The sequence below is a fragment of the Maylandia zebra genome, linkage group LG20 (genome assembly GCF_041146795.1).
Source record: "Maylandia zebra isolate NMK-2024a linkage group LG20, Mzebra_GT3a, whole genome shotgun sequence".
Taxonomy (NCBI): Eukaryota; Metazoa; Chordata; class Actinopteri; order Cichliformes; family Cichlidae; genus Maylandia; species Maylandia zebra.
Genome location: NC_135186.1, coordinates 27,712,529 through 27,727,778, shown reverse-complemented (window position 1 = coordinate 27,727,778; position 15,250 = coordinate 27,712,529). Strand labels below are relative to the sequence as shown.

General features: G+C 41.9%; 1 protein-coding gene across 1 annotated transcript; it reads right to left on the bottom strand.

Annotated features, from left to right (window-relative positions):
- Positions 1-1,534: 1,534 nt before the first annotated feature.
- Positions 1,535-15,223, bottom strand: LOC106676345 (acidic mammalian chitinase). Its single transcript, XM_014412751.3, has 12 exons — positions 15,145-15,223; positions 14,993-15,057; positions 14,876-14,905; positions 14,580-14,784; positions 11,611-11,667; positions 11,335-11,500; positions 11,056-11,180; positions 10,475-10,598; positions 10,188-10,370; positions 9,965-10,081; positions 9,636-9,768; positions 1,535-1,858 (listed from the first exon to the last, which is right to left on the bottom strand). Exons 2-12 carry the CDS (start codon positions 15,015-15,017, stop codon positions 1,572-1,574), a joined length of 1,452 nt encoding a protein of 483 aa, XP_014268237.3. The 5' UTR covers positions 15,018-15,057; positions 15,145-15,223; the 3' UTR covers positions 1,535-1,571.
- Between the last annotated feature and the right edge of the window lie 27 nt (positions 15,224-15,250).

Sequence of the window (15,250 nt, the reverse complement as noted above, 5' to 3'; positions counted from 1 at the left end):
ACACACACACACACACACACACACACACACACACACACACACACACACACACATTGTTTTGAAAGCCTCCACAACGTTTGCAGAAAACCTAAGATTGCTCATCACATAGCTTGCAAACACCTGGACCTGAAAGTTAAAATTACGCGGATATACAAAAAACAGCTGTCTTACTATTTTACATATGTTCCCCGCCTGTCTGCTTGTCTGTGAACTACTCCTACACCGTTAGGAGCTGAGGAACCAAAACCGTCACATGGGTACATCTTAGGCCCCTGAAGGATCTTACCTGATATTATGACGTCATCGTGTTTCCTAGCAGCCCCCTACCAAGCAGCAGTTTAGTAGTTATACACCTATAAAAGAAACTTAGCATCTTAATTTCATTACAGTAAAATCAAATTATATGCACCAATGTTGAATATTATAATGACTATATTATGGTCTGATCATGTTGTCTGGCAGCTTCCCAGTGACAGACTGAAATGACAGTAAAGCAGGACCTGAACATTGCAGAAGACCCACAAAATGTAATTTCTATAATTTGCCTATGCTTTATTAGATATCCTAACAGGGTCAAGCAACAATATTTAGCAAAAGGAAAGGGTTTTCATTCTACTGCAGCACCACGATGGTAACAGTGGTGCAGCACCACAACAGTCAAAAGTTTACTGACGCTTTTGCACCAACATTTGTTTTACTAAAATTCAACCTTGCAAAAAAAAAACCTCAAAGCCATTTTTAATGTTAGCAATTGTTAAATATTATATTGAGCTGTGCATTGAAAAAGCTCGAGTACCAATGATGTGGAATTGCAGCGAGTATTATACTGACACATAATTTATTTTGGTGTTTCCTCAAAACAAAACCTAATTTTCAGCTTGGTCGGATGGCTGGAAAGTGCATGTGCTTACTTGTTGGCTCAATTTATGTCAGCTGTTTGTTTGTAAAGCTCTGACTCACTCTTTCTTTCTACCGTGCTGCAGCAGCCACTCTTCTCCTTTATTAATTCAACTATTCAAATAATGGTTTAACCTTTCACCGTGGTGTTGAGACCTTTATTGTGTTTGAGCCAGCCGTTACAATGCTGGCACAGGGACAGCCACAGCAGGTTTCGAGGAAAAGAAAATGCCAGATAAATGCCAGACAAACAGAAAAAAAGGAAACATGGCCAGATTTGTATTTGTTGTACAATCTTTTAGTTACCTTCATGTAAAGTTTAACCAAACCTGCTCCAGTTTCAAGTACATTAACTGGGTGTACAATTTTCAATCCAGAGACCAAAAATTCAATATTGTTCATCTAATTCTAACCTTTAAAGAAAAAAATCTACAGCTAGCTGCAAATCTTGGCAAACCCATCCTAGCTTTAAAATGGACCTATATGTAGTTCAGGCTATAGTAGCTGCATTACATAATGTGTATTGCAGAGTACTGGGTACATTTGCTTAATGGTTAATACAGTTTTTAGAATTTATGGCTTTATTGACTGTCCAGGCAGTGTGGTTCTCATAAAAAATAAAAAGAATAAAAAACCATTTTTGCTAGATCAAGACAACTTTTATTCAGTGTCAATTAGGTACAGCATTTGCATGCATCACTGTAAACAAGATAATTTGGACATGTCTGGATGTAGACATGTCCATGGACACACTGATAAAAGGTGTGGGGATCCTCATCATTTACATACAGGCCATCTGGCTTTTCAGCGCAGAATCCACTTCCAGAAACAGGACTTGAGGTTGTTTTGGCAGTAGTAGCAGTAGTGGTAGTAGCCGTAGTAGTGGTAGTAGCTGTTGGGCCAGGAGGGATCGTAGAGACGAGTGGTGGATGTGTGGTTACCGGTGGAGGTGGTGGAGAATCTAGTAAATACAGTAAGTACATATATATATATATATATATATATAATATACATATACACATATACATATATATATATATATATATATATATATATATATATATATATATATATATATATATATATATATATGTATATATATATATATATATATGTATATATATATATATATATGTATATATATATATATATATGTATATATATATATATATATGTATATATATATATGTATATACATATATGTATATGTATATACATATATATATGTATATATATATATGTATATGTATATACATATATATATGTATATATATATATATGTATATGTATATATATATGTATATGTATATATATATATGTATATGTATATACAGGAACTCAATGGGGATGTGGCGTACAACACTAGAGGCCAACTCCAAGCCCATAGCACAAGTCACCATCAAGTGCGGGATCTACCAAGGAGATGCTCTGTCCCCACTGCTGTTCTGCATAGGCCTGAACCCCCTCAGTGAGATCATTAACAAGACTGGCTACGGATACCGACTACGGAACGGAGCAGTTGTCAGCCACCTCCTGTACATGGATGACATCAAGCTGTATGCCAAGAGTGAACGAGACATCGATTCACTGATCCACACTACCAGGCTATACAGCAATGACATTGGAATGTCGTTCGGACTGGAGAAGTGTAGTCGGATGGTAACAAAGAGAGGGAAGGTAGTCAGAACTGAGGGGATTGAACTACCAGAAGGCAACATTGCAGACATAGAGGACAGTTACAAGTACTTGGGGATCCCACAGGCGAATGGGAACCATGAAGAGGCCGCTAGAAAAGCTGCAACCACCAAGTACCTGCAGAGGGTCAGGCAAGTCCTGAGGAGTCAGCTGAATGGTAAGAACAAGATCCGGGCCATCAACACGTACGCCCTGCCCGTGATCAGGTACCCTGCTGGGGTAATAGGCTGGCCAAAGGAGGAGATAGAAGCCACTGACATAAAGACAAGAAAGCTCCTTACCATGCATGGAGGGTTTCACCCCAAATCCAGCACCCTGAGGCTGTACGCTAAGCGGAAGGAAGCGGGCCGGGGACTGGTGAGTGTCAGCACCACAGTCCAGGATGAGACAACGAACATCCAAGAATACATTGGGAAGATGGCCCCAACTGACCGAGTGCTCAGTGAATACCTCAGGCAGCAGAAACCCAAGAAAGAGGAGGGAGACGAGGAACCATCATGGAAGGACAGGCCCCTGCACGGTATGTACCACCGGCAGATAGAGGAGGTGGCTGATATCCAGAAATCCTACCAGTGGCTGGACAAAGCTGGACTGAAAGACAGCACAGAGGCACTAATCATGGCAGCACAAGAACAAGCTCTGAGCACAAGATCCATAGAGTCTGGGGTCTATCACACCAGGCAAGACCCCAGGTGCAGGCTGTGTAAAGATGCCCCAGAGACAATCCAGCACATAACAGCAGGGTGCAAGATGCTAGCAGGCAAGGCATACATGGAACGCCATAACCAAGTGGCCGGCATAGTGTACAGGAACATCTGTGCCGAGTATAACCTGGAAGTCCCGAGGTCAAAATGGGAGATGCCCCCAAGGGTGGTGGAGAATGACCGAGCTAAGATCCTGTGGGACTTCCAGATACAGACGGACAAAATGGTGGTGGCTAACCAACCGGACATAGTGGTGGTAGACAAACAGAAGAAGATGGCCGTAGTGATCGATGTAGCGGTTCCGAATGACAGCAATATCAGGAAGAAGGAACACGAGAAGCTGGAGAAATACCAAGGGCTCAGAGAAGAGCTCGAGAGGATGTGGAGGGTGAAGGTAACGGTGGTCCCCGTGGTAATCGGAGCACTAGGTGCGGTGACTCCCAAGCTAGGCGAGTGGCTCCAGCAGATCCCGGGAACAACATTGGAGATCTCTGTCCAGAAGAGCGCAGTCCTGGGAACAGCTAAGATACTGCGCAGGACCCTCAAGCTCCCAGGCCTCTGGTAGAGGACCCGAGCTTGAAGGATAAACCGCCCGCAGGGGCGTGCTGGGTGTTTTTATATATATATATATATATATGTATATATATATATATATATGTATATATATATATATATATATGTATATATATATATATATATGTATATATGTATATGTATATACATATATGTATATGTATATACATATATATATGTATATATATATATGTATATGTATATACATATATATATGTATATATATATATATGTATATGTATATATATATATGTATATGTATATACATATACATATGTATATACAGGAACTCAATGGGGATGTGGCGTACAACACTAGAGGCCAACTCCAAGCCCATAGCACAAGTCACCATCAAGTGCGGGATCTACCAAGGAGATGCTCTGTCCCCACTGCTGTTCTGCATAGGCCTGAACCCCCTCAGTGAGATCATTAACAAGACTGGCTACGGATACCGACTACGGAACGGAGCAGTTGTCAGCCACCTCCTGTACATGGATGACATCAAGCTGTATGCCAAGAGTGAACGAGACATCGATTCACTGATCCACACTACCAGGCTATACAGCAATGACATTGGAATGTCGTTCGGACTGGAGAAGTGTAGTCGGATGGTAACAAAGAGAGGGAAGGTAGTCAGAACTGAGGGGATTGAACTACCAGAAGGCAACATTGCAGACATAGAGGACAGTTACAAGTACTTGGGGATCCCACAGGCGAATGGGAACCATGAAGAGGCCGCTAGAAAAGCTGCAACCACCAAGTACCTGCAGAGGGTCAGGCAAGTCCTGAGGAGTCAGCTGAATGGTAAGAACAAGATCCGGGCCATCAACACGTACGCCCTGCCCGTGATCAGGTACCCTGCTGGGGTAATAGGCTGGCCAAAGGAGGAGATAGAAGCCACTGACATAAAGACAAGAAAGCTCCTTACCATGCATGGAGGGTTTCACCCCAAATCCAGCACCCTGAGGCTGTACGCTAAGCGGAAGGAAGCGGGCCGGGGACTGGTGAGTGTCAGCACCACAGTCCAGGATGAGACAACGAACATCCAAGAATACATTGGGAAGATGGCCCCAACTGACCGAGTGCTCAGTGAATACCTCAGGCAGCAGAAACCCAAGAAAGAGGAGGGAGACGAGGAACCATCATGGAAGGACAGGCCCCTGCACGGTATGTACCACCGGCAGATAGAGGAGGTGGCTGATATCCAGAAATCCTACCAGTGGCTGGACAAAGCTGGACTGAAAGACAGCACAGAGGCACTAATCATGGCAGCACAAGAACAAGCTCTGAGCACAAGATCCATAGAGTCTGGGGTCTATCACACCAGGCAAGACCCCAGGTGCAGGCTGTGTAAAGATGCCCCAGAGACAATCCAGCACATAACAGCAGGGTGCAAGATGCTAGCAGGCAAGGCATACATGGAACGCCATAACCAAGTGGCCGGCATAGTGTACAGGAACATCTGTGCCGAGTATAACCTGGAAGTCCCGAGGTCAAAATGGGAGATGCCCCCAAGGGTGGTGGAGAATGACCGAGCTAAGATCCTGTGGGACTTCCAGATACAGACGGACAAAATGGTGGTGGCTAACCAACCGGACATAGTGGTGGTAGACAAACAGAAGAAGATGGCCGTAGTGATCGATGTAGCGGTTCCGAATGACAGCAATATCAGGAAGAAGGAACACGAGAAGCTGGAGAAATACCAAGGGCTCAGAGAAGAGCTCGAGAGGATGTGGAGGGTGAAGGTAACGGTGGTCCCCGTGGTAATCGGAGCACTAGGTGCGGTGACTCCCAAGCTAGGCGAGTGGCTCCAGCAGATCCCGGGAACAACATTGGAGATCTCTGTCCAGAAGAGCGCAGTCCTGGGAACAGCTAAGATACTGCGCAGGACCCTCAAGCTCCCAGGCCTCTGGTAGAGGACCCGAGCTTGAAGGATAAACCGCCCGCAGGGGCGTGCTGGGTGTTTTTATATATATATATATATATATGTATATATATATATATATATGTATATATATATATATATATATGTATATATATATATATATATATGTATATATATATATATATATATGTATATATATATATATATATGTATATATGTATATGTATATACATATATGTATATGTATATACATATATATATGTATATATATATATGTATATGTATATACATATATATATGTATATATATATATATGTATATGTATATATATATATGTATATGTATATACATATACATATGTATATACAGGAACTCAATGGGGATGTGGCGTACAACACTAGAGGCCAACTCCAAGCCCATAGCACAAGTCACCATCAAGTGCGGGATCTACCAAGGAGATGCTCTGTCCCCACTGCTGTTCTGCATAGGCCTGAACCCCCTCAGTGAGATCATTAACAAGACTGGCTACGGATACCGACTACGGAACGGAGCAGTTGTCAGCCACCTCCTGTACATGGATGACATCAAGCTGTATGCCAAGAGTGAACGAGACATCGATTCACTGATCCACACTACCAGGCTATACAGCAATGACATTGGAATGTCGTTCGGACTGGAGAAGTGTAGTCGGATGGTAACAAAGAGAGGGAAGGTAGTCAGAACTGAGGGGATTGAACTACCAGAAGGCAACATTGCAGACATAGAGGACAGTTACAAGTACTTGGGGATCCCACAGGCGAATGGGAACCATGAAGAGGCCGCTAGAAAAGCTGCAACCACCAAGTACCTGCAGAGGGTCAGGCAAGTCCTGAGGAGTCAGCTGAATGGTAAGAACAAGATCCGGGCCATCAACACGTACGCCCTGCCCGTGATCAGGTACCCTGCTGGGGTAATAGGCTGGCCAAAGGAGGAGATAGAAGCCACTGACATAAAGACAAGAAAGCTCCTTACCATGCATGGAGGGTTTCACCCCAAATCCAGCACCCTGAGGCTGTACGCTAAGCGGAAGGAAGCGGGCCGGGGACTGGTGAGTGTCAGCACCACAGTCCAGGATGAGACAACGAACATCCAAGAATACATTGGGAAGATGGCCCCAACTGACCGAGTGCTCAGTGAATACCTCAGGCAGCAGAAACCCAAGAAAGAGGAGGGAGACGAGGAACCATCATGGAAGGACAGGCCCCTGCACGGTATGTACCACCGGCAGATAGAGGAGGTGGCTGATATCCAGAAATCCTACCAGTGGCTGGACAAAGCTGGACTGAAAGACAGCACAGAGGCACTAATCATGGCAGCACAAGAACAAGCTCTGAGCACAAGATCCATAGAGTCTGGGGTCTATCACACCAGGCAAGACCCCAGGTGCAGGCTGTGTAAAGATGCCCCAGAGACAATCCAGCACATAACAGCAGGGTGCAAGATGCTAGCAGGCAAGGCATACATGGAACGCCATAACCAAGTGGCCGGCATAGTGTACAGGAACATCTGTGCCGAGTATAACCTGGAAGTCCCGAGGTCAAAATGGGAGATGCCCCCAAGGGTGGTGGAGAATGACCGAGCTAAGATCCTGTGGGACTTCCAGATACAGACGGACAAAATGGTGGTGGCTAACCAACCGGACATAGTGGTGGTAGACAAACAGAAGAAGATGGCCGTAGTGATCGATGTAGCGGTTCCGAATGACAGCAATATCAGGAAGAAGGAACACGAGAAGCTGGAGAAATACCAAGGGCTCAGAGAAGAGCTCGAGAGGATGTGGAGGGTGAAGGTAACGGTGGTCCCCGTGGTAATCGGAGCACTAGGTGCGGTGACTCCCAAGCTAGGCGAGTGGCTCCAGCAGATCCCGGGAACAACATTGGAGATCTCTGTCCAGAAGAGCGCAGTCCTGGGAACAGCTAAGATACTGCGCAGGACCCTCAAGCTCCCAGGCCTCTGGTAGAGGACCCGAGCTTGAAGGATAAACCGCCCGCAGGGGCGTGCTGGGTGTTTTTATATATATATATATATATATATATATATATATACATACATACATACAGTGGGGCAAAAAAGTATTTAGTCAGCCACTGATTGTGCAAGTTCCCCCACTTAAAATGATGACAGAGGTCAGTAATTTGCACCAGAGGTACACTTCAACTGTGAGAGACAGAATGTGAAAAAAAAATCCATGAATCCACATGGTAGGATTTGTAAAGAATTTATTCGTAAATCAGGGTGGAAAATAAGTATTTGGTCACCTCAAACAAGGAAAATCTCTGGCTCTCACAGACCTGTAACGTCTTCTGTAAGAAGCTTTTCTGTCCCCCACTCGTTACCTGTATGAATGGCACCTGTTTGAACTCATCATCTGTATAAAAGACACCTGTCCACAGCCTCAAACAGTCAGACTCCAAACTCCGCCATGGCCAAGACCAAAGAGCTTTCGAAGGACACCAGGAAAAGTATTGTAGACCTGCACCAGACTGGGAAGAGTGAATCTACAATAGGCAAGCAGCTTGGTGTGAAAAAATCAACTGTGGGAGCAATCATCAGAAAATGGAAGACATGCAAGATCACTGATAATCTCCCTCGATCTGGGGCTCCACGCAAGATCTCATCCCGTGGGGTCAAAATGATCATGAGAACGGTGAGCAAAGATCCCAGAACCACACGGGGGGACCTGGTGAATGACCTGCAGAGAGCTGGGACCAAAGTAACAAAGGTCACCATCAGTAACACACTACAACGGCAGGGAATCAAATCCCGCAGTGCCAGACGTGTTCCGCTGCTGAAGCCAGTGCATGTCCAGGCCCGTCTGAAGTTTGCCAGAGAGCACATGGATGATACAGCAGAGGATTGGGAGAATGTCATGTGGTCAGATGAAACCAAAGTAGAACTTTTTGGTATAAACTCAACTCGTCGTGTTTGGAGGAAGAAGAATACTGAGTTGCATCCCAAGAACACCATACCTACTGTGAAGCATGGGGGTGGAAACATCATGCTATGGGGCTGTTTTTCTGCCAAGGGGACAGAACGACTGATCCGTGTTAAGGACAGAATGAATGGGGCCATGTATCGTGAGATTTTGAGCCAAAACCTCCTTCCATCAGTGAGAACTTTGAAGATGAAACGAGGCTGGGTCTTCCAACATGACAATGATCCAAAACACACCGCCCGGGCAACAAAGGAGTGGCTCCGTAAGAAGCATTTGAAAGTCCTGGAGTGGCCTAGCCAGTCTCCAGACCTCAACCCCATAGAAAATCTGTGGCGGGAGTTGAAAGTCCGTGTTGCTCGGCGACAGCCCCAAAACATCACTGCTCTCGAGAAGATCTGCATGGAGGAATGGGCCAAAATACCAGCTACTGTGTGTGCAAACCTGGTAAAGACCTATAGTAAACGTTTGACCTCTGTTATTGCCAACAAAGGTTATGTTACAAAGTATTGAGTTGTATTTTTGTTATTGACCAAATACTTATTTTCCACCCTGATTTACGAATAAATTCTTTACAAATCCTACCATGTGGATTCATGGATTTGTTTTTCACATTCTGTCTCTCACAGTTGAAGTGTACCTCTGGTGCAAATTACTGACCTCTGTCATCATTTTAGGTGGGGGAACTTGCACAATCGGTGGCTGACTAAATACTTTTTTGCCCCACTGTGTGTGTGTGTGTGTGTGTGTGTATATATATATATATATATATATATATATATATATATATATATATATATATATATATATGTAAGTTTAGGAAATTTTGGAGAAAAAACCCTTTTCTTAACTAGAGATGATGACACTGATGAATATTAAAATGTCCATGTTTATACTTTTTTCAGTTTACCTGAATTCAAAAGAGTGCGCAGATAACTAATGAGAGGATAATGTCCCTGTCCACAGAACTGTCCAGCAAAGTCATCGAAATCCAGAGACCAGACAAATGCTCCTCCAAATCTGTTGTCTTTCACATACTGTGCCTGTGAAATATAAACTGTGAGTTGCAATTTAAAACTACCACATTTCCACCAGTGCACAATCCAAAAGTAACCAAATGTGACCAAACTTTACCTGATGTCTGTACTACTTTAAGAGCAGTAAGATATAGCTTCCAGTTAATAAGAACATTATGATTTGTTTTGTATTATCACCTTAAACATAAATTGGCATTGGTACCTTGATTTCAAAGCTCTGCCTGTTATCAAAGCCAACCCACTCATTGCCCTTAATGGCATAGGGCACCTTTTGCTCATCAATCCACTTTATGCTGCCTGTTTGGATGAATGTACAAATCTGTAGAGAAGAAAATAATACTTCAACACCCTTCACACAGTTTGCGATTTATGGAAAACATTGTGGTGTAATAAATCTGAACATAAGCTGCTTTATATTAGCTGACCTCGTAGTAAGACCAAAACCCAGCTTCACGGGTGTAAGGCCCAGCGCTCGCTGGTCCTGTGGCTGCAGCTCCAAGACCATTAGCAGCTGTTGATGTGGTGAATGTGCGTCCATATGTGGGGAAACCGACTAAGAGCTTTTCCATAGGAGCTCCCTGGTCCCTCCAATATTTCATAGAAAAATCCTTTGAGAGAAAAAAATAGTATATTATATAATATTATTATAATGATATTTTATAGTGATATATATATATATATATATATGAATGTTGATGAAAGTTTCACTCACCACATTGTAATATATGTTATCACCCTGATCGACGGAGCTGCGGTACAGAGGGCTGTTATGACCAGTGAATGGGTCCCAAGCTCCGTGGTAGTCATAGGTCATGACATTTATAAAGTCTAGAAACCTGTAAAACATCACCATTAAATACAATGTAACAAAATAATATCAATAATAATAATAAGTTAAATAAGTTAAGAACTTGAACATATTTAAAGTAAAAATCCTTAAAAATGCCCATGTATTCAAACTGTAACTTTAATACTTTTTATCAGCATGTATCATTCAAGAAAAATCATTCAGTGTATTCACATTATGTAACTATCTCTCTACATCATTTTTTCATGTTATTACTGTGGTTTGCTGTCTAAGCCTTTCACATTAAGCAATGTGTGTATAGTAAATAAAACCACAGGTAGCTCTTCTGATCAAATATTTGCTGTCCCTGTAAATCTGGGACCGTCAGTGTTTTAGTATGAATTAACACTTGCATTTATTTAAGTAATCTCCAGTGCTGCAAAATGAAAAGTGGGATGAAATCTTTAGGATTGGAACGTTAGTGACTTCCTATCAAATAAACTCACTTTGACACATCGGCAATCTCGTAGCCGTTGTCAATGTTCCCCTTCCCACCGGCCACTGCAGCTGTGAGCAAGAGCCGTGGTTGTTTGGTCTCAGTAGCTTCTTTTTCAAAGGCAGCAAGTAATTCCTAGACGCAAGAATACAGTAGACAAGGATGATATTGTGCATTCATTTTAATAAGAAAGCATATTTTATATGTAAAATACATATAAAAGGAACGATAACATACTAAAATATAATGTGCATAGTATTAACAAGTATACATTGATTTCCAGACTAACCTGTAAGAGCACTGTGTATCTCTTCTTGTCCTCTGGTGGGCTTCCCCGTGCTCCAGGATACTCCCAGTCCAGGTCAAGTCCATCAAAGCCGTGCAGCCTCAAGAATCTGATGCAAGACTGGATGAATGTCTGGCGACTGGCAGGAGTTGAAGCCATGATGGTAAACCTATTGAGATGGAAAGTTTATAGATATATTGAGGTGATGATGAATTTGTTGTTGTTATGTGAAATAATGTAATTCTACAGCTTTGTGATGCTGTTGTCATGTAGACTAACTGTGCAGTGCCAAAGTTCCAGCCACCAACAGCCAACAGAGTCTTCAGCTGGGGGTTTCTGTGATGGAGATGTAGAAAAACAGGTAGATTTATAATTAAACCATGTGACTTGACAAGAATGCTACATTTTGCAAGTCCTCATTCCTCATGTCATGTAAAATCATCCAACTCTTTTTATTTGTTTACCAATTTTTTTATTCATTTAACATAACTCCTATGAAAATTTTGCATTAGAAACCCTTTACTTCAAAAATTGTGTAAGGAGTGATGATCAGTGATAGTCCTTTAATAATTCTTTGTGGTTCGAGGTGGCAGAAGTTGTCTTTAACCTGGGTTGTTTTTGGTCAGCAGGGAATGACTCTTCTGTTTGTATAAACAGGTTGAATTTTGTATAGGTCTGAAAAAAACCACAGTACTGCTAACTGGATTTTGTATCTCAGTACTGAGTCAATTTGAACCCCTTAAAACAGGTTATGTGAGGATACAGTGTCCTATTTTGTTTTAGTCAGATTCACTCCTTTCTTGTTATGTCTCATTTAATAAAAGCAAAATGCTGACTACCAAAAGCTCAACTTGAGTTTGTTTCCACAAATCATTCACATGTGACATGTCTTTTATATATGAACACAGTTTAAAATTTATCCAATTTGATGCAAAACGAATGAAGCACAAGAATGCTACATTTGAGAAATGGTGTGTGTTTCATAAAAAAAGCTTCTTATCCTGGTATAAATACAAATATATAACAGAAACTAATATAAGTTTCTATAAGAACACTTAATACGTATAAAGATTTTTAGGATATCAGAATCATGATAAGAATGCAATAAAAACAGTGGCACACTCGTAGAACATTATCAGAATCAGAATCAGAAAGACTTTATTTATCCCCAAGGGGCAATTTTACATAATAATTTTACATAATATTTACATAATATTCATCAGTGTCATCATCTCTAGTTAAGAAAAGGTTTTTTTCTCCAAAATTTCCTAAACTTATATATATACAGTGGGGCAAAAAAGTATTTAGTCAGCCACCGATTGTGCAAGTTCCCCCACTTAAAATGATGACAGAGGTCAGTAATTTGCACCAGAGGTACACTTCAACTGTGAGAGACAGAATGTGAAAAAAAAATCCATGAATCCACATGGTAGGATTTGTAAAGAATTTATTCGTAAATCAGGGTGGAAAATAAGTATTTGGTCACCTCAAACAAGGAAAATCTCTGGCTCTCACAGACCTGTAACGTCTTCTGTAAGAAGCTTTTCTGTCCCCCACTCGTTACCTGTATGAATGGCACCTGTTTGAACTCACCATCTGTATAAAAGACACCTGTCCACAGCCTCAAACAGTCAGACTCCAAACTCCGCCATGGCCAAGACCAAAGAGCTTTCAAAGGACACCAGGAAAAGTATTGTAGACCTGCACCAGACTGGGAAGAGTGAATCTACAATAGGCAAGCAGCTTGGTGTGAAAAAATCAACTGTGGGAGCAATCACCAGAAAATGGAAGACATACAAGACCACTGATAATCTCCCTCGATCTGGGGCTCCACGCAAGATCTCATCCCGTGGGGTCAAAATGATCATGAGAACGGTGAGCAAAGATCCCAGAACCACACGGGGGGACCTGGTGAATGACCTGCAGAGAGCTGGGACCAAAGTAACAAAGGTCACCATCAGTAACACACTACAACGGCAGGGAATCAAATCCCGCAGTGCCAGACGTGTTCCGCTGCTGAAGCCAGTGCATGTCCAGGCCCGTCTGAAGTTTGCCAGAGAGCACATGGATGATACAGCAGAGGATTGGGAGAATGTCATGTGGTCAGATGAAACCAAAGTAGAACTTTTTGGTAAAAACTCAACTCGTCGTGTTTGGAGGAAGAAGAATACTGAGTTGCATCCCAAGAACACCATACCTACTGTGAAGCATGGGGGTGGAAACATCATGCTATGGGGCTGTTTTTCTGCCAAGGGGACAGGACGACTGATCCGTGTTAAGGACAGAATGAATGGGGCCATGTATCGTGAGATTTTGAGCCAAAACCTCCTTCCATCAGTGAGAACTTTGAAGATGAAACGAGGCTGGGTCTTCCAACATGACAATGATCCAAAACACACCGCCCGGGCAACAAAGGAGTGGCTCCGTAAGAAGCATTTGAAAGTCCTGGAGTGGCCTAGCCAGTCTCCAGACCTCAACCCCATAGAAAATCTGTGGCGGGAGTTGAAAGTCCGTGTTGCTCGGCGACAGCCCCAAAACATCACTGCTCTCGAGAAGATCTGCATGGAGGAATGGGCCAAAACACCAGCTACTGTGTGTGCAAACCTGGTAAAGACCTATAGTAAATGTTTGAGCTCTGTTATTGCCAACAAAGGTTATGTTACAAAGTATTGAGTTGTATTTTTGTTATTGACCAAATACTTATTTTCCACCCTGATTTACGAATAAATTCTTTACAAATCCTACCATGTGAATTCATGGATTTTTTTTTCACATTCTGTCTCTCACAGTTGAAGTGTACCTCTGGTGCAAATTACTGACCTCTGTCATCATTTTAGGTGGAGGAACTTGCACAATCGGTGGCTGACTAAATACTTTTTTGCCCCACTGTATATATATATATATATATATATTATTTAAAAAAAAAAAAAAAAAAAAAAAAAAAAAAATATATATATATATATATATATATATATATAAACGATAGGTTCTGTGTTCATTTAAAGACCACTGTCTTGTTAAATCTGTTTTATTTTGAGATCTTTGCATGTAACTCTTTCCTCTTTCCTCTTTATTTTGGCTGCACTAGTAAAATTAAAACAAATCTGTCAATAATTAAGTGCTTAGGGTTAAAAATTATTTGAATACCACTTCACCGTTCATGCCAGAACAGCTGCTGAACCTTGCACACTTTTGTTATTAATGATTGAGAACAAAGCCACGGTTAAAGTAATATTTCAACCACGCACCGGTTCTTGAGGGCATTGAAGGATCTGTAAAGAACATCATCATTCCACTCGTACATTGTTATCTCATTTGAGGGGCTGATTACAGAGAAGGCGTAGATCAGGTGTGTGCACAGGTTGGGGTCTACATTTTCAGGAATGTATCTCCCAGCACCCGGTCTGTATTGGGACCAGTTGGTGAAGTAGCATGCCAGTTTGGTTGAAGACACTTTTGCAAAGAGGAGAATTTTTTTTTCTCATTTTAAGTCATGTAATTCAGAAACACGTGTCAGTAATACATATAGATGATCAATACATACCAACTTGAAGACAAATCAAAAGGGACAAACCTGGAAAAACAAATATATTAGTTATTATTTTGCAGAATTTTACACTTTTGAATCAATTAGTAACTGAAATAATGATGATTTATTTACCAGCCAAGATTGTTACTTGAGCCATGTTGAATCAGTTGATCCTTTTTCTATCTGCAACATGTGATCTGCAACACCAACAAATAGTTATTTACGATAATTATTCAAAATTTCATGAATCACTGTAAGACTGATTTTGACAGAATCAAACTAACTCTGCATTCTACAGCTAATTCTTCTGTGAACTGCTGCTACGCATATTAAAGTCACGAAAACCTTCTTGCGCTGATGATGAACTTTTCACAGGTAGTTTGACACAAA